We start from the raw sequence: 19,268 nt of genomic DNA, 5'->3' as shown, positions 1-19,268 counted from the left end.
TTTTACTCGTCCATTTGAACCGTGATTTAAAAATATTTGGACAAATGACCCATTTTCCATTTTTTTTACTGGCTTATTCGCATGAGATAAGAATTTTCCTGTATCCAAAAAATGCACTGGAATCGAATATTTTTCCGTGGGTTCTCAAATCATGGCTAATACCTAAAGTTTAGGTCAATCGAAGACTGCCATGCTAACTGTCGCTTGTGCATCTGAGTCATTGACACAGATCACAGGGTAAAGGCAGTATCGCTGCTCTCGCAAAACAAGGGCCTGTTATTTAAAGCCCATAATAATAAGTCAAGGTAAACTAAGAGCACCTTATTGGAGAAAACCCTAGCTGTACAGCAAGAATCACAACACAATAATCACTTTGCGGAGAACCTATATACAAATTGCAGCAGCCGTTCTTATTGATGGAGAATTTGAGTTCACATGTTGTACTAGAAATACTATCTCGATTACCCAAGACCAGGGAAGGAATCAAATCCAGCTTACAATGCAGAAAAGTATGCGGACTATGGCGAAATCTCTTGGGGAAACCCAAGACAGGTATGCTTTTCGCAGTTATGCCTAGATATCATTGGGATATCAAACTTTACTACAAAGAACAATCTACTGAGATGTTAAATTTCAAGTGCACCGAAAAACAACTAGATTTTTACGAGACAATTACAGATATACGGACTATGTGTATTAGGGAGAGGGACTTCAGCCTGGTTGGTTCTTGCAATGGTTTGGTATGTTACAGAACTCATGATTACACACTCGGTATTTTTATATACATTCTCAATCCCATCACTGGTGAACAAATTCGTCTTCCCAAGATGGTTCCATATTGCAAGTGTGCTGCATTCGGATATTGTCCCTCCATCAACCCCTTCACTGTTCCCAAGATGGTTCCATATTGCGGGTGTGCTGGATTCGGATATTGTCACTCCACCAATGTGTACAAAATTGTCCAGATTTGTTTCTTTGGAAATTCCAAGGGACGCGTCGTAGTTTACACTCTTGGTGATGGCATGGGGTGGAGAGAATTAGGAAAAACTACCTATGAGTTCCTGGAGTCGGGCATTTTTGCTCATGGGGCTCTTTATTGGTTAAATAAGAAATCTAAATATTCTGTTGTGGCTTTCGATTTAGAAGATGAAACATTTCAAGATATCCCATCACCACCTTGTCATCATATTCCATCTGATTCCTATATGAAAGTTATTCTTGGGTCGCTCGGAGGGAATCTGTACATGCTTCGTAGTTACTACAAGGAAGGTGAACGTATGATGGATGTATTTATATTCAAGAAGAAAAACATGAACGACTGTGCTACTCGTGTAAAAGAGCGTGCATACTTTAACTCTTATAGGTGGATCAATGTGTTTCGCGGAAAATGGGATTCAGACTTAACCCAGAATTGTCAACTATTATCCCTGACAGAGAGTGAAATTCTGCTATTTCAGAATGGCGTTCTCTCTTGTTATCACCCTACAACTTTTAAGAAAATATGGTATGCTTACGCAGGAGGAGATTTTTGTCAATCAATTCCCTATATGCATACCGTTGTTTCGTTGAAATATCTTGGAGAAGAGCTAGTCGATTGTGAGGATCCACGTAAATGTGTACTTGCATTGCTTAAGTGAAGGCTAGGATGAGCGTTCGAATTCGAGTCGAGATGTCTACAATACTAGAATCATTATTCACAATATGGATTTTCTTTTATGTCTTCAATAATTTCCATTTCCTAGTGACTTTTTTTATATATATGTTCTTTATCTTCGCATTAATTTTGATTCCGACTTGAATTTCTTTGTATTAAAATTTTTCAATTAATTCACTCTGAATTTGGTGCTGTTTGAATTTTGAATCTGCACTATGTGGTTAAAGAGAGGTAGGCACTGTGAATTTGGTGCTGTTTGAAATCATTTTAATCTAGGATGCATGTGCATCTTCTGTAATGCCTTCCTTACTGCAAGTGCATTTACTACATACCACTTCCTCTTAAATAAGATTAGGTAGCTAGCATATATACCACGTACGGGAAGAGTTACTATCCCTGCTGTGTCAACACGCTAACCACCATGCATGCTCGTGACAAAATGTACGTACGCAGATAATAAAAATCTGGGCACGTCAGAAAATGAGCCATATATGCGAGTGAATGGTGGGATCAAAAACAAATTTTTTGGATACTCCAAGACCTGGCTATCTACCATATTGTAGAGAATTTAAGCACCACAGTGATTGCTCTTCTCTTCAATATGGCAATTATATTGCTTGCTCTAATAATGGAGTAGTTGAGATATTGAAGTCCATCCGCAATATAAGATACCAAGCAATTAAAAAAGTGTGCAACACTTTTAACATACCAAGAATATAAGCATGTCAATCGGAAAGTATATAAGTTTTTTCGGAAAGTATATAGTAGGATGAAAAAGGACACCAACATTAGCACGTATATAGTAGAATAAAACACTACTTAGAATCATCTGGTTACACCAATAAATTTTGTCTCTACTCTAAAATCCAAACCCAGGCTCTCTCTTTTACCGATCAAGCAACAACCCCCACAGAGAAAACAATTTTGCACCAAAGAACCATGCATATCTGCAACATGGCGTTCAAATGGAAGAATCTTCTACCAACCAAATGAAATGTGTCAAACATTTCATTCCTTCTCTATCTTATATAAACCAGCTAAACTCCTTGCTAATAATTCATATCATTCCCTACTGAAATCCCTTCAACAAATTCAGCTTAGCTAGTGATCAAGATGAAATCCTCATCTTTAGTTTGTCTTGGTTTTTGCTTTCTTTTTGTGTTAAATGGTTGCTTAGGTCAGATTGAACAACAAGGTGGAGGATGGCAAACTCAGCAGCAACAACAACAGTCACGCCATTACCAAGGTCAAAGCCAGTGTAGAATCGAGAACATAAACGCACAAGAACCTAACCGCCGTGTTGAGTCCGAAGCTGGTGTTGTGGAATTTTGGGATCAGAATAACGAACAATTCGAATGTGCTGGAGTCGCCCCTACTCGATATATTATTCAGCCTAATGGACTTCTCTTGCCATTTTTTGTTAATGCACCAAGACTTGTCTACATTGTTCAAGGTTTGTTCCCGGATATCACGTTTAATTAAGTTCACGTTCTTGTAATGTCTAGCTTTACCTAACACTGCATGTACCACTGCAGGTAGGGGTATGTCTGGAGCTCTTATCCCTGGCTGTCCTGAAACATTCCACTCAATCCGACAGTCTGCACAACTAAGAGCAGGAAGAAGCCAGCAACAGGGAGCTAGAGATCAACATCAAAAGATCCGTAGCATTAGACAAGGAGATATCTTGGCTTTACCTGCTGGAGTAACTCATTGGTTGTACAACGAGGGTGAGACCCCACTTGTTGCTGTCTCCCTTCATGATACAAGCAGTAATGCTAACCAGCTCGATCGCAATCTCAGGGTATATGAAATCAATCCTATTATATGCCGTAGGAAAAATCAGACACACATGCACGTATATGGATGCTTAACTATATGTATGCTGCGCAGAGATTTCAATTGGCCGGAAGCCAGCAAACACAAACTACCTCATACCAACAACGACAACAACAGCGTCAACAAGTAAGAGGCCAACAACAAGATATCCCAGAAAACAACATCTTCAATGGCTTCAATGTCGAAACTTTGGCTGAGGCTTTTGGAGTGAGCACCGAGACCGCAAGGAAACTACAAGGACAAAATGACCAGAGAGGTAACATTGTCTTTGTCGAAGGAGGGCTTCGAGCTATCAGACCACAACAAGGAGAAGATGAAGAGGAACGAGAACAACGTTACAGGACCGCAAATGGGGTAGAGGAAACTATTTGCAGCATGAGACTCAAGCAGAACATTGCCAATCCAACAAGAGCTGATATTTACTCGGAAAAAGGTGGAAGAATCACTACTCTCAACAGTCAGAAGTTGCCCATCCTTAACTTCCTTCAAATGAGTGCCGAGAGAGGAGTTCTTTACCAGGTAAGGACATCATTAAGAAGATTCTGTTTACCATTAAAAAATCCAGTTTCAAGAATGTTCTCTCACACAATGCATGATGCTGTGAATGCAGAACGCTCTACACGCACCACACTGGCACTCGAACGCCCACAGCGTAATCTACGTCACCAGAGGAAGCTGTAGGTGTCAAATTGTAGGTAACCAAGGCCGCCAAGTCTTCGACGGACAACTTAACCAAGGCCAGATGTTGGTTGTTCCTCAAAACTTCGCCGTGGTTAAACAAGCTGGAAATGAAGGATTCGAATGGGTATCATTCAAGACTAACGACAACGCTATGGCAATTCCGTTGGTCGGTAAGACTTCTGTATTAAGAGCCATGCCCGTAGATGTGTTGATGAATGCTTACCAAATCTCAAGAGAAGAAGCACAGAGGTTGAAGTATAACAGACAAGAAGAGACAATGGTACTTACCCCAGGATCTAGATCTCAGGTTAGGGCTTCTGCTTAAGCGTATATATAAGGCGCATGAATTGGTTCATTTTGCAGAGGTTTAGGTACGGCATTAGTACTTAGTGGTAATAAATCTGATCCTCATAAGGCTGCACTTGGTTCAGCTTGCCCGTACGAGGCATGATTTAATAATAACTATTAGAGTGCTGATAATAAAATAATTTCTATCATGTTTTTCCATGTTTTGTACTGGTACATCACTATCGCTTCATCAGTAAGTATGTGACCCGGAATATTTACCGCAACAAAATTGAACACAGCCTAAATATTTGCTTAGGCACCCAAACTCTGCATGGCGATCCATATAAAACTTATTGATCAAACATTTTAATCAAATATCGGCGACTGGCTAATGATCCGAAATCTACACATAATCTAAACGTTGCCTTGATGCGTCTTAAAATCTACACAGCCGTCTAAAATATACGTTAAATTTTCTTGGTGACCCAAAAGGGGGTGCCCCTGGCTCAAAATCTTTAGCATTGCCAAAAATTTGCCATGCAAGTACTTTTTCTTCTTTCCCAAAAATTTGCCCTGCAACTCAAGATCTCCATATAACCCAAAAACATTTTCATTTTCATCACCTATAAATCAGGATTTTCATTTGCTTTTTGTTCCCGGCCGGGTGATCATAATCAGTCACTATTGCCTTAAATTTGATCGGAAATCCACTATTATTTAGTGGATTACTAAATGGCTAAAAATTTAGTAAATCTCCGCAGTGTGCTAAAATTTACTAAGTGGCTAAAAATTTATTTAGTGATCCCAAATTGGCTGCAGATTCAAAATTAAATCTCTCTTGGGGCCAACATTCGCCATGTGAATCAAAATACAGTGTAACTCTTATTAAATAATAGCATGAATCAAAATACAGTGTAACTCTTATTAAATAATAGCGTCGGGATTGACAAAATTTATCAATTTATCGCGATATTAAATAATCACATAAATTAATAATTATTAAATTATATGCTAATTAATTTATGAAAATATTTACTTCTGAAAAAAAATAATCAACAGAATGAACTAGTATACCTTATTCCACTGCAAAATGTTTTCGTCATTTTATGATTCGTTTAATGGATGATACTGTATCAAAAAATCCAAATGAAGCGTTAAATTATAAAGGAACTAGAGAATTGGAAAATTTAATTATTGAATTGAATTATTACAGTGAAATGGATGTTGAATTTCTTTTAAACTGTCCTCAAAAAGATCTTATTTCAGAATTGTTGACTGACAAAAAAAATAATTGAAAGTGTCATGGGAAAAGATGAAAGTGATGATGTGGAAGTTGAAGATGAAAGTATATAGTTATAGAGCCACCTTCCCATAAAGAGGTATCAAAGTTGCAAAGATATTGAATAGGTTTTTATTGCATCAGGAAATGACAACACCAAAAGCTCTTCTAATGTTAAGAAAAATCCAAGATGATATTCTATGTGACATCCATTTTAAGGAAAAACAAGTCACAATTGAATCATTCTTTACCAAATTAGCATAAATGTAAAAACTAAATTCATAAAAATTGGACAGTTATTAATTTATATATTTGAAGGGACCTATAGAAAGCTAAAGAAAGTTATTATTTTATAAATTTAGCGAGGTATTAATTTAGCACGTTGGTCCCGACTCGGGACCGGCAAAATTTATTAATTTATCGTGGTTATTAATTTATCGCGGATTAAATTATAGGGGTTCCACTGTATGGTAAAAGCTACATTGGATAACATCCGCTTAATGCAATATAATAGCCTAAAATTTTAACCTGTTAAAAGAGGAACCAATTTATTTTGGTGTGTGCCAAAATTTATATAAGACAAAACATCCATGGTAAGGGATTAATTGTAAATTAGTTTCCATTAGCAACCATGTAAATTTATTTTGATCTAAAATGAATTTGGGTTGTAATCTAAAATCTATTATTCCTACCCCAAAAGTTATCTTGTGATCCAAAAGTCGCGGCATAAATTTGTTTAGGGCTTCCTTCAAATAGAGCAAGTCCTAAATCTACAGTGACCTAAAATCGATATAGGTTTTTGCTTAGTTCTATAGGAATAGTTTCGACTCTGACCTTGCAAAATTGTTCCTGGTGACCACAGTAAAAAAAATAGTAAAAGAGAAAAATATCCTAAATTATGAGTACATTTGATTTTACTACATCAACTTGATCATATTTTTTCGGTTACACCAATCGATTTTGTCTCTACTTTAAAATCCAAATCAACACACTTTTTACTTTACAGAAACAAACTGCAAACAGAAAACCACAAAGAGCCATGCATATCTGCAACATGACATGTAAAAGGAAGAATCTCTTACCAACCAAATGAAATGTGTCGAACACCGACGCCCTTTTTCATCCTATAAGTACCAGCAACATCCATTCTTAATAATTCATCTCATTCCCAACTGAAATCCTCTTCAACAAATTAAGCTTAGCTTGTTCATGATGAAGCCCTCATCTCTAGCTTGTCTTGGTTTTTGGTTTCTTTTCGTGTTGAATGGCTGTTTAGGTCAGATAGAACAGCAAGGCGTTGGATGGCAAACCCAGCAGCAACAACAACCGTCACGCCATTACCAAGGTCAGAGCCAGTGTCGAATTGAGAACATAAATGCACAAGAACCTAACCGCCGTGTTGAGTCCGAAGCTGGTGTTACAGAGTTGTGGGACCAGAACAATGAGCAATTTGAGTGTGCTGGTGTTGCTCCTGCGCGATATATTATTCAGCCTAATGGACTTCTCTTGCCATTTTTTGTTAATGCCCCAAGACTTGTCTACATTGTTCAAGGTCTGTTCCCTACAACAATTACCTTTAATCAGCATTCCAATTTCTACTAGTAGCTTTAGTAACACCTTCAGAATTGCATGTACTACTGCAGGTAGGGGTATGTCAGGAGCTCTTATCCCAGGCTGTCCTGAAACTTTCCACTCAATCCGACAGTCTGCACAACTAAGAGCAGGACGAAGCCAGCAACAGGGAGCTAGAGATCAACATCAAAAGATCCGTCAAATCCAACAAGGAGATATCTTGGCCTTGCCTGCTGGAGTAACTCATTGGTTGTACAACGAGGGGGAGACCCCACTTATTGCTGTCTCCCTTCATGACACAAGCAGTAATGCCAACCAGCTCGATCGCAACCTCAGGGTACATGAAATGATCAACCTTCTTATATATGTTTTCACTAATGATTTATGTCGTAGGAAAATCTAACACACATGCACCCGTATAGCTGGCTATATCATATATATGCTAAACATATAGACTTAACTCTATATATGCTGTGCAGAGATTTCAATTGGCTGGAAGCCAGCAAACACAAACTACCTCATACCAACAACGACAACAACAACGTCAACAGGTAAGAGGCCAACAACAAGATATCCCAGCAAACAACATCTTCAGTGGCTTTAGCGTTGAAACTTTGGCTGAGGCTTTTGGTGTTAGCACCGAGACAGCAAGGCGACTACAGGGACAAGATGACCAGAGAGGAAACATCGTTTTCGTTGAAGGAGGGCTTCATGCTATCAGGCCACAACAAGGAGAAGAAGAAGAACAACAAGAACAACGTTACAGGACTGCAAATGGGTTAGAGGAAACTATTTGCAGCATGAGACTCAAGCAGAATATAGCCAATCCAACAAGGGAAGATATTTACTCAGAACAAGGTGAAAGAATCACCACTCTCAACAGTCAGAAGTTACCCATCCTTAACTTCCTCCAAATGAGTGCTGAGAGAGGAGTTCTTTACCAGGTAATAACATCAGATTTCATTAAGGATTAAAATTTCTACAATCTAGTATTCTAGTGTGAAATTTGTTTATCTAACACAATGTATGATGCTTTGTTAGCAGAACGCTCTTTATGCACCACACTGGCACTCGAACGCCCACAGCGTGATCTATGTCACCAGGGGAAGCTGTAGGTGTCAGATTGTGGGTAACCAAGGTCGCCAAGTTTTCGACGGACAACTCAACCAAGGTCAGATGCTGGTTGTTCCTCAGAACTTCGCCGTGGTTGCACAGGCTGGAAACGAAGGATTTGAATGGGTATCATTCAAGACTAATGCCAACGCTATGACAAGTCCATTGGTCGGTAAGACTTCAGTTTTAAGAGCAATGCCTGTAGACGTCTTAATGAATGCTTATCAGATCTCAAGGGAAGAAGCAAACAGATTGAAGTATAACAGGCAAGAAGAGACATTGATACTTACCCCGGGATCTAGATCTCAGGTTAGGGCTTCAGCTTAAGCATAATGATAGTTTTTGTTTCTTTATGGGGGTTTATGCAGGGGTGAGTAGAAATAAAGCTGCTCTTCAGAAGGTTGAAGTTGGTCCAGCTATCACATGTATGACTCATGTAATAATAACCACTGTACTCCTTTAATAATGAAATAAACTACTACCTATTACTCTCCTTCGAATATTTTCCATCAGGCCAGCACCATGTTCATACGGCACATGTTATGTGTTGATTGCCAACTACTTTAATCAAAACTTGAATGCACAATGTAAGAAGTTTATCTAAAAATAGGGAGGCAAAGATCCAACCAAAATTGTTAATCACTTAAGTACTAATGCAGGTGGATCTCTTACAAGAATACTTCCCGTCAGGCCAGGTAACGATGACATTTGTAAATTGAGAAATTCTCTATGAGGAGGTTGTATTCCAACATCAAGCTAAAAATGTTCAGCGATAGGGAGCTATCGACTTCCATTTAGATTTATACTTATTAGGTCCTTGTCGAAGTTGCAGACCAGTCCGTACCTTGTAGTTAGAGCATAATGGTCAGACTCCTTAAGAAGATTGGAAGCTATACAAAGTTAAATCTGCAAGAATTTGAACTGCACCTCGGAGAATTCTGCAACAACTAAAACTGTAAATTACATTAAATTTGATACAGCAGCCTGAAGATCACTAAATAAGACCAAAACAAATTTAATACAGAAGAACAACCCAGTTTCATGAGTTCTAGGGGAGTAGCGCGTAACACACTCACATTGACTAGCTTTTCTCCTCTATAGTTTATTCTTCTTCACCAGCATCCTCGTCTTCCCATTTTAATTGTGCTAGATGAGTGCCTGTGCCAAGTGAATGTAGGTGCTCCTCGTAGACAAATATATAGTCAGAGGGAACCATTGATTCATGCACTTTAAGAGTTTCAACTGTGCCGTCTTTTAGGTCATCCAAAACAACATGTAAATCTGCTGCATTCAAATTTAACCCTACCACAATCTTTCCATTCCTTGAAGATTTCAAGGGAATAAAATCAAGAACTGACCCAAGGTTATACTTTGTGTGCTTTAGGAGGATCACTTTGCTTTGGTGAACAGTTTTTTCCATGATTTCTCCACCACATTGTTGTTCAACTCCCACATTGTTATAACCTTGAAAAGATCACGAATAAAAAAGCAAAGTGATCCTCCTAAAGCACACAAAGTTGACGGGAGATCTGTACTGATCGGCAGTAACGTCGCATCAAACTCCTCTGTCTCAAACTCAAAACGAACAATACATTGGCTTTGTATGCCGGATTCCACATGCGCTAACCAATGAGCAGCACCGCCAATAGGCCTTCGAACCGCATCAGACATTCCCTGCCAATACATATCATATATCTCGACGTCATCAGCTCTTGTCCATGAATTTGATTTCAACGTATAGTCGTATAGACCTGAACCTCACACAAACCTTCCTGCAAAGCCTCAGTTAAATGTACCACTTTGAAATCCTAAATGCGTGCAGAATAACCAAAACCATATTCTTCGTAGTTCCTATCCTCAGCCTTTGTTCCAGATGGTGGATTCGGTATTCTCTTACACTCATCCGTAGTTGGGTTCCACAACATAAGAACACACTTGTTGAAATTATTTACATGCCTTAATAAAACCAATGCAAAACAATATCCAAAAACCTCAATTCCCCAGAGAACTCCCCTCCTGATCATAGACTCAACGGGGTATTCGATATGAGTACATTCTTCACATGTAAACAGCGATGGATCGTAACTAAAGGTATCGATACCATTGTGCAAATGCAACATGAGGTTGAATTTGTCCATTTCATAACCAAACCTACTCCGGGCCTTTAGAAGTTTGTAGGAGTAAAATATCGCGCACACGTTAGTAATCAAGCGAAGTAAAGAATACAACCTAAGCGAAGAGCATCGCACACAGCAAAGTTGAGATGACGCACCAGATGATGTCAGCAAAGTCACGAGTAAAGTGTGAAGAACTGTGCGAAGAGGTACGCTATGCGAAGATGAGCAATTGTATATGAGCGAATGTGTCGGATTGTATATGAGTGAATGTGTCGCATAGTGATCCCGAAAATAGTTGGTTTCTTAGCTGTCATCCACTGTGTAAAATCCTATATAAAGGAGAGGGGTCATTACTTGTGAGGAAGGTCTTGGGTGAGTCTTGTTCAAGAAAAAGAGAGAGAGAAAGTAAATTTAGGGCAAATAGATCATTGTAATAGTTAATTAATCCTTGTAATTCTATATACATTTCATATAATAAGAAGATGATTACCTAAATTCTCATTGAGTGATAGTGAAATGTAATTGTCAGATTTATGAAAACTACATTTTTGGCGCTAGAAACAGATCTGGATAATAATTCCTGTTAATAGATTTGAAATTCTTAGGGAAATTAAGGAAGAATCATAAGGGATCCATGAAGACAACACGAATCATACCAATTCAAGGAAGAGGCAGAGATATACAGTGCAATAACATAACTAGAGTATCAATTTCTGAGGCAGATTTTCAAGCAACAATAACAGGGAGAATTCATAAAAGAAATTACGAAGGCAAGTAGATAGAGATGGTAGACAAAGAACTTTAATTACAAGATTGGGAAAAAGTGAAGATTTATTTTGCGGCGGATGAAATTCCAGAAGAAAACTTACAGCGAACAGATCCATTGGTAATTACTGAGCGAGAAAAAAATATTGCAAAACAGAGGGAATTTGAAGGATGGGCCATTGATAGAGCATTGATAGATACAGGAAGTGCATTTGATGTATTATTTTATCGCACATTCAAAGAAATGGGATATGAAGATGCAGAAATGACACCTACATCCTATAATGTTCATGGATTCAATAGAGCAATTACAAAGCCGAAAGGAGAAATTGTGATGCGAATATTACTGGGAGAGGTTCAAACAAAGATAATATTGTGTGTGATTGACATTTAGTCACCATACAACATGTTGTTGGGACGACCATAGGCACATGGGCTAAAGGCCGTAGCGTCAACATTACATCAATGTATTAGATTCCAATTCCAAGCGGTATCGGTGAAATCAGAGGAGATGTTAAGGTTGCAAATACTTGTAATCAAATAGATGTGTGAAATTATGAAGGGCGAGCAAAGAAGCGAAAGGATCGATGGAGAAAAGCAAAAGAACAAAGGAAAGAAGAGGAGTTTCGAATATACATGATACGAGCGAAAGAGGGAAAGGGAATACCAGGCGAAGAACCAGCGGAGGAAGATGGACAAATTAAAGAAATTAAGAAACCAACACCTATGGGGGAACCAAAAGCGAATTTTACTGCAGCGGAAGAAACAAAAGAAATAAACATAGGAACTGAAGAAGAACCAAAAATATTAAGAATTGGAACTAAAATGGATAAAGAAGAAGAGGAAAAAACGATAAGCATTCTGCGAGAATATAATGATATTTTCGCATGGAGTATGGAAGAAATGCCAGGAATAGATCCATCTGTCGCATGTCATAAATTAGACATTAAGAAGAATGTAAAGTCGTTCAAGCAAAGGATAAGAAAGATTGCAACTGATTATCATCCTAAAATAGAAGTAGAATTGCAGAAGATGCTAGATGCAGGAATTATAAGGGAGGCAAAATATCCATAGTGGATAGCAAATATGGTAGTGGTACCTAAAAAGAAAAACGAAATTAGAATTTGCATAGATTTTACAGACCTAAACAAAGCGTGCCCTAAAGACAGCTTCCCTTTACCCGACATACCTCAAATGGTGGAATCAGCATCAAGGAATGATAGAGTCACAATGCTAGATGGGTATAAAGGCTATAATCAAATTACTTTGGTATAAGAATATCAAGAACACACTGCTTTCTTCGCACCAGGAGGTTTATACTGTTACACGAAATGCCATTTGGATTGAAGAATGCAGGTGTGACTTATCAAAGAATGGTGCAGAAAGTATATGTAGATGATATGCTAATTAAAAGAAAAGATGCGAAAGATCATGTTGATGATTTGCGAGAAATATTTGAACAAATGCGAAAATTTAATATTAAAGTAAACCCAGAAAAATGTGTAATTGGTGTATCATCAGGAAAATTCTTAGGCTATATTATATCCAAGGAGGGAATACAAGTTGATCCGGAGAAGGTACAAGCGGTTAGAGATATGCCACCACCTGCGACAGTCAAAGATGTTCAAAAGTTAAATGGATTGATAGCAGCATTGGGAAGATTTATTGCAAGATCTGCGGACAATTTTTCAATATACTAAAGAAGGGGACCAAATTTGAATGGACAATGGAGTGCGACAAAGCATTGCAGAGCATAAAAGATTATTGGGTAAACTTATCCATTATGCAAAAGGCGAAGCAGGGAGAAGAACTGTTATTATACATGGAATCAACATCTCATGCATTAAGTGCAGTACTGTTACGTTCATATGAAGGTGTAGAAAAACCAATATATTACATAAGCAAAACATATAACTCCGCAGAGAAAAATTATTCAAAAATTGAAAAGTTGATTCTCGCACTGGTATATATGCATCATTCAAGCTTCGCATTTATTTTCAAGATCACAAAATTAAAGTATTAACAAGAGTACCAATTGAAAACGCAATGAAGAATTCGAAGAGGTCAGGAAGAATAGAGAGGTGGAATGCCAATTAGGAAACTATGAGATTGGTTATAAAATTTTATCTTCACCACAGTCTCAAGTTATCGCAGAGTTTCTTGCAGAATTTCCAATAGAAGAAGATGAATATATAGAAGAAATGATGTAGGTGGATGAAGAACATGGAAATCCTAATGATTTATTAACTGAGCGAAATCCAAACAGATGGGAGATATTGGTGGATGGATCCTCCAATGGAGAAGGAAATGGAATTGGTATTGTATTCATTTCACCAACAGGAGCGAGAATGGCTTACTCATTCAGATTGGACTTCTCATCCACAAATAATGAAACTGAATATGAAGCAGTCGTCCACGCATTAATATTAGCAATTGAAATGAAGATTGAGGATGCGCGAATAACTAGTGATTCCCAGTTGGTAATTCGTCAGATAGAAGGCACATATAGTACCAATGAACCATCTTTGCAAAAATATAGGAAGTTGGTTATGGATTTAGCAATGCACATTCCAAAAATAAGTTGGAGACATATAGGGAGAAAAGATAATAGACTTTCAGATGCAAGATCAGATCACACAACTACGATAAAAGTAGTATCGGTCTGTCTTCACAATCCCAATGAAGTCTTTAAGTCGTTAACTCGAGTTTAGAGAAGAAACTCAAGAGTTAACTCGTGTGGGGATTAGGTTGCTCAATGCTAGATGTCTCCTTTATATAGCCTTCAAATCAGGGTTTTTCCTTAGGTACAAAGCAAACTCTATTCACCGTTAGATGAAAACCTGATTTAGATTCAAGCCAATATCTCTCAACCGTTAGATCAAAAGACATAGCTTGTCACACACACTTGGGTACACGTTTACTGGGTTTGAGAAAAACCATGCCCAAACGAGTACATGTATGTTGGTTCAACATGATAACCCAAAAGGTCAACCATATGAGCATCTCATATTAATCATGTTCTTCTTTACCATAACTAGTTCAATTGACTCAAATGAACTAGTTAAGAGTTGTTCAATTGCTATGAGATCTTATGTAACTAGACAAGACACAATTGAAACAAAGATGATTCGATTCGATTAGAATCGTCTCATCAACATTATAGCCACGGTTTGCATAAATCATTCCTTAATAATTAATGTTTCATGTTCAGAGCACATCTTTAGATCATAACCTCTTAAGCTCACAAACAAGTTAGCGGACTTAAGTTAATCGGTTGAGTTTTCCAAACTCAGCAGAAATTCTCGAGTCGAGAACTTCCGCCAGTTCGCGGACTGAGTTAGAGGACTTAGCACACAAACGAGTTTTGGAAATCCCAGCAGAAATTCTCGGTCGAGAACTTCTGTCAGTTCGCGGACTTGGAAAGACAATTCCACAATCCTACCGATTTCTCTTTATCAACAAAGTTCGAAAACTTCGGTTCAAGGAATACACTGTTATATAATCTAAACTCTCATTTCAATCATTGAAACATTCTCAGAGGGCGATATTCAGTCGTGAAGAACAACAGACCTTTCTCGTCAGATCAATTTCCAAAGTGATTGAAACTTTCATGACTTTCGTCACTAGGTGAAGATAAACCTGATCAAAGAGAAACGCTTTACCAATACAAGATTTCGAGTAAAAGATAAGCAATGAATACTCAGCTCGAAATATCAAGTGTATATGATCTAGTCTATATAGAACAAAACTTTTGTCTCATAAGAAGTAGGATAAGAATAGATAGACTTTCGAGTGATAGATAAGTTCAAGTATTCACATACCTTTTCGTTGATGAAGTTCCACGGTTCCTTGGTGTAGATCTTCGTCGTTGTCGTTGAATCACCATGAAGTCCTTGAGCTCAGCTGCACTTTTCCTATCCTAGTCCGAGACTTATCTAATAGGCTATAAATCAAGACTTTATAGTTTTGATCACTAACATTGACAAACATGCTTGATATAGAAACGCATGCGAGGTTGACCGAGCTATGCTCTAACAACAAGAACATAGAAAAATGGACCCAATTTTTTAAGCCCAGATCCTGCACACATGTGTAATCTATTATGTGCACTTTAAGAATTCCCAAGCTAACAAAATAGATGTTGATAATTACTTGATTTTCAAGCCGTGAGTTTAGGTTATTTATTTTCTTCACACATATTTTGGATCTTAAAATATATAATATTAGTTTTGCTTATATGTCTTATTATTCCCTTCGAATTTTGAGCACTTGAATTTAGACCTGTGTTGGCGTTATTCTGAAATACTCGAATCAGTTAATACTTTTTACGTGTTTATAATAATTACATATTTAAGTCATATAGACACGTAATGAAAGATTTCTGGATCTCAAACCAAGTGGATATAAAGTTGGATTTATTAAGATTTGTTCTCACAACCAAATCTTTTTCGTTTATACATTTTCTCAATCATTGCTGTAGTTTATAATTGAAGTTCGGAAGATCCAATAAACCCTCAGCCAGGTTCCAAATTAAGCTATAAACAGACAAAAATCAAAATCTAATGTTTTTCCGGACCACGTCCTGCCCTTCATCAACCATCTCTTTATCTATCTGACAACCATATTAATACCGTAATATTAAAAACACTATACATCCTTACTAATTTATTAACGTAAATCTTATACTCCGTTCGCACCAGTTAAATATAAATTTTAAAACAGTAAGATATTTTTATTTAAACGTCTTGGTTACAAAGAGAAGTTGGAAAAGAAAACTTAAGATAATCCATCGAAATGAAAACCATCTTAAGATAATCACACATAGTCGTAAGCTTTGTACCATTTTCCAAACAAATTCCAAAAAAGAAATACAAATACCGGTAACTTAACGTATTTAACAATAAAAATAAATGAATTTTAAAGATTCAGATTCAAGAAGCATGCTTAAAAAGAGTAAAGGGGTAGTTTAGGAACACACCCAAAATAAAGAGAGACAAATATAGCAAGATTTGTTATAAACGGCAGTTTATTATATAGATGCCCCGGCAGTTTATTATATAGATGCCCATTTTAGTGGAACCCTGTTACTTGGGAACCAAGTATGTAAACTCTATAAATAGAGTCTTAAACCCTTTGTATTTCACACATCTAATAAGATTTTCTCTCGTTTTCCGTCTCCACTTTGTATCTTTCCTTTTCTATTTTCTAGTTCCACAACACGTAATCAGCACGCTCTGCACCGAGTGTTTCTCTAAACTTAAAGAAGAAAAAGTGTTTTGATATTTTTGATTTTTTCTCTAATCCGCATAAGATAGCACCATAAAACAGGGAAGCTTTCGGTCTAATATCTATTTTGTTTTACATATTCAATGATAACGTGATATGATTTGTTTAGTTCTAACATCGACTATTGTTCATGTTTTGCATGTACCCACTCATCTCGATTGGATAGTTGAAGCAATAAATCATCTGACGTTTGTGCTTACAGAAGTGGATTGGTGCTTCCGTCAGCATTAACGGAGCGTTTTTAGAGGCAGCCATGGCGGTATATGCACAAACACAGGTTTGAGCATGAGATGTCACAACTTACACGGTCTTATACAATAAAGTTAATTTATTATATTTAATCTTTCTTTCTTGATTTTGTCAACACACAGCAGGATATATTTCCTTCCAATGGATTTTATATATCTTCGTAACCCTAACACGAGAATCTAATTATAATTTTCTCGGTGTTATTTTTGGGTGCAATTAAATTCCATTGTCTAATCCTAAAATGGCATGGCCTATTTTTATTTCTTTATGGGGTGTGTGGACCAACTTTTGTTAACAAGTTCCAAATCCTTTCTTCTCTCATCTTTTACGTAGAGAAAAGAAAAAGAAAAATATCGAAAGATAGTTTATAGTTTTTATCCCTGTAATGAAACTATAATCACCAAAAATTGGTCTTGGTTTGGAACCACATGCATGGTTGAAAAATCTACGGCCAATTAATTTTGGTATCTTTATCATATAGACAAAGATCATGTGATTTACTCACATGGTTTCTATTTTTTTACAAGAAACCATTAATCAACCACAACGAGGATTTCTCTTTGGGATGACTAGAACGACAATTTTTTTTCTTCTTTTGTCGATACAATTTTGGTAAGTCGTAGAAACTAATCGATGTTGATTTTATCCATTGCTTCTTTAAGATGAGAGAAAATATATTGGCATATTTTCTAAATTTTGCCAATATGGTGTGATTTCGAAAACGAACTTACACCATCAAATATGGTTTTATTAAATAAAAAACCATTGACTTCTATTTCTCTTAGAAAATCATTCAACAACCACAAAATGGATTTTCTCTAAAAATCATAACGATAATGATTTCTATATTTTCTCTAAGAAATCAATTAGCCAATTAAGTTTGGTTTTTCCCTATCGATCTTAAAGGGATGTAGCCTTAAAATATTGTTATTATTACAAATACCAATAAAACGAGGAATTGTTGCATTCCTTAGGGATATTGAGCAATTATTGTTTCCTCATGATAATCTCCACTTGTTGGAACACCGAAAGACACATAATATCAAAGGGTGCACCCGGCTTGTAAGCATATATATCATTAGTCCTTGTAGTGACTAAATTGATCTTAAAATTTAGTTTCTTTTGGAAAATAAAGTGTCCATAATCTCAATCCAAATCTTTATCTCGTTGGATCGTTGGCCTTAGAGTTCACGCAATTATATGGATATTTATTTACATATTTTATATGTTTTTGTAGCCAATAAAATCCTTGGTTGATGATTAATTTTGTATCTCAAAAAGACTACAATTTTATTTTATTTTTAGGAAAATTTCTTTTATGACTCTTTAAATCAGAATCTACTGTCCAATTTGGAGTTGTTTATAATCCAGAAATTATTATGAGTATATGTCCTCGAAATAATCGGATAATACTCTACGAAACTTGTTTTCGTTTTATGAGGTAAAAATACTTTCACCATAATCAGGGGGAGACTATACACTACCAGCAAAAGTTGGTGTTAATTAACTTCAATGTTATATCAGTTTCTCTCCATCATGACCAAATCGAAAAAGGCTGCTATTAACTAGGCGTAAAATATATCTCATTTACTTTTATATAAGCGTTTGCCTCTTTAAGAGGAAAATCCAGTCACATCTAGTAAACTAAGTAGTGTTCCATGAGAGCCTATTGGTAGTGCTCCAATTGAGTGTACCAAAATACCATTCACATTCTCAAAATTAATATCTCATCCCTTGATGATGATGAGATCAAAACGCCCGTGGGCGCTGGTACCAGTAAATTTTGAATTTTTCAAAATATGCATATACTTGAGAATTGTGTGGGATCGTGGTAAACAAAAATGATTGTCCAATATTCGTTTAAAGTATCTACTGAAATAAATGATGGTGGTTTTGAACCCTCTGCAGAGGAATATCGACATATGTGATTGGTTGGCATATAATCCAAATTTTGTTGGATTAATTTCTCGATTGACAAAATTTTGGATCCAAAACTAACACCTTAAAAATGCCAAGCCTATTAATTACAGGTTGGTGTAGTCATATTGCGTCGTTATACGAGAAATGTATTCGTTGTAAAAATAATTTGAGGGTTTTATTTTTATTAGACCCTAGGCTTGGTTCAATAATTGCTCTCCTTATATAATTGGCATGGTAGTCCTTTAAGGAATCATATATGGTCGGAGAACATTTTCGAATTTGTGATCCTTGGAGGATTCAAATTACATTCATGCAGCCACTTGACTCGACTATGTCAGGTTTAACAATCCTTTATGTGTTTTTATAAATTTGGTACAAAACCAAAAATACGGATTAATTAGTTGATGAATTCAACGTTGTAGGTCTCTTGAGGAGTCCTTAAAAACATAAAAATCCATGCTTTAGCAGCATAAAAATTATTTTTCTTAAATCTGCAGTTTAAATATTG

At 36.7% G+C, this 19,268-nt stretch overlaps 2 protein-coding genes across 2 annotated transcripts; both read left to right on the top strand.

Annotated features, from left to right (window-relative positions):
- Positions 1 to 416: 416 nt before the first annotated feature.
- On the top strand, positions 417 to 4,583 carry LOC113274405 (11S globulin subunit beta-like). Its single transcript, XM_026523805.1, has 5 exons — positions 417 to 1,608; positions 2,832 to 3,107; positions 3,190 to 3,455; positions 3,545 to 4,009; positions 4,101 to 4,583. The coding sequence occupies exons 1-5, from the start codon at positions 417 to 419 to the stop codon at positions 4,494 to 4,496; spliced, it is 2,595 nt and encodes an 864-aa protein (XP_026379590.1). The 3' UTR covers positions 4,497 to 4,583.
- A 1,178-nt stretch (positions 4,584 to 5,761) lies between these two features.
- Positions 5,762 to 8,750, top strand: LOC113274395 (legumin B-like). Its single transcript, XM_026523798.1, has 5 exons — positions 5,762 to 5,804; positions 7,015 to 7,290; positions 7,382 to 7,647; positions 7,790 to 8,254; positions 8,355 to 8,750. The coding sequence occupies exons 1-5, from the start codon at positions 5,762 to 5,764 to the stop codon at positions 8,748 to 8,750; spliced, it is 1,446 nt and encodes a 481-aa protein (XP_026379583.1).
- The last annotated feature ends 10,518 nt before the right edge of the window (positions 8,751 to 19,268 follow it).

Source organism: Papaver somniferum, chromosome 1, assembly GCF_003573695.1.
Source record: "Papaver somniferum cultivar HN1 chromosome 1, ASM357369v1, whole genome shotgun sequence".
In the NCBI taxonomy this organism is placed as follows: domain Eukaryota; kingdom Viridiplantae; phylum Streptophyta; class Magnoliopsida; order Ranunculales; family Papaveraceae; genus Papaver; species Papaver somniferum.
This window is presented reverse-complemented; position numbering and strand designations above follow the sequence as displayed.

Bases quoted from the DNA above. Each gene is read 5' to 3' on its own strand.
- LOC113274405 (XM_026523805.1), top strand. From the start codon at position 417: ATGGAGAATTTGAGTTCACATGTTGTACTAGAAATACTATCTCGATTA. The intron at 1,609-2,831 runs GTAAATGTGTAC...ATGGTTGCTTAG, and splicing joins AGTCGATTGTGAGGATCCAC to GTCAGATTGAACAACAAGGT. The intron at 4,010-4,100 runs GTAAGGACATCA...CTGTGAATGCAG, and splicing joins AGAGAGGAGTTCTTTACCAG to AACGCTCTACACGCACCACA.
- LOC113274395 (XM_026523798.1), top strand. From the start codon at position 5,762: ATGGGAAAAGATGAAAGTGATGATGTGGAAGTTGAAGATGAAA. The intron at 5,805-7,014 runs GTATATAGTTAT...ATGGCTGTTTAG, and splicing joins TGTGGAAGTTGAAGATGAAA to GTCAGATAGAACAGCAAGGC. The intron at 8,255-8,354 runs GTAATAACATCA...CTTTGTTAGCAG, and splicing joins AGAGAGGAGTTCTTTACCAG to AACGCTCTTTATGCACCACA.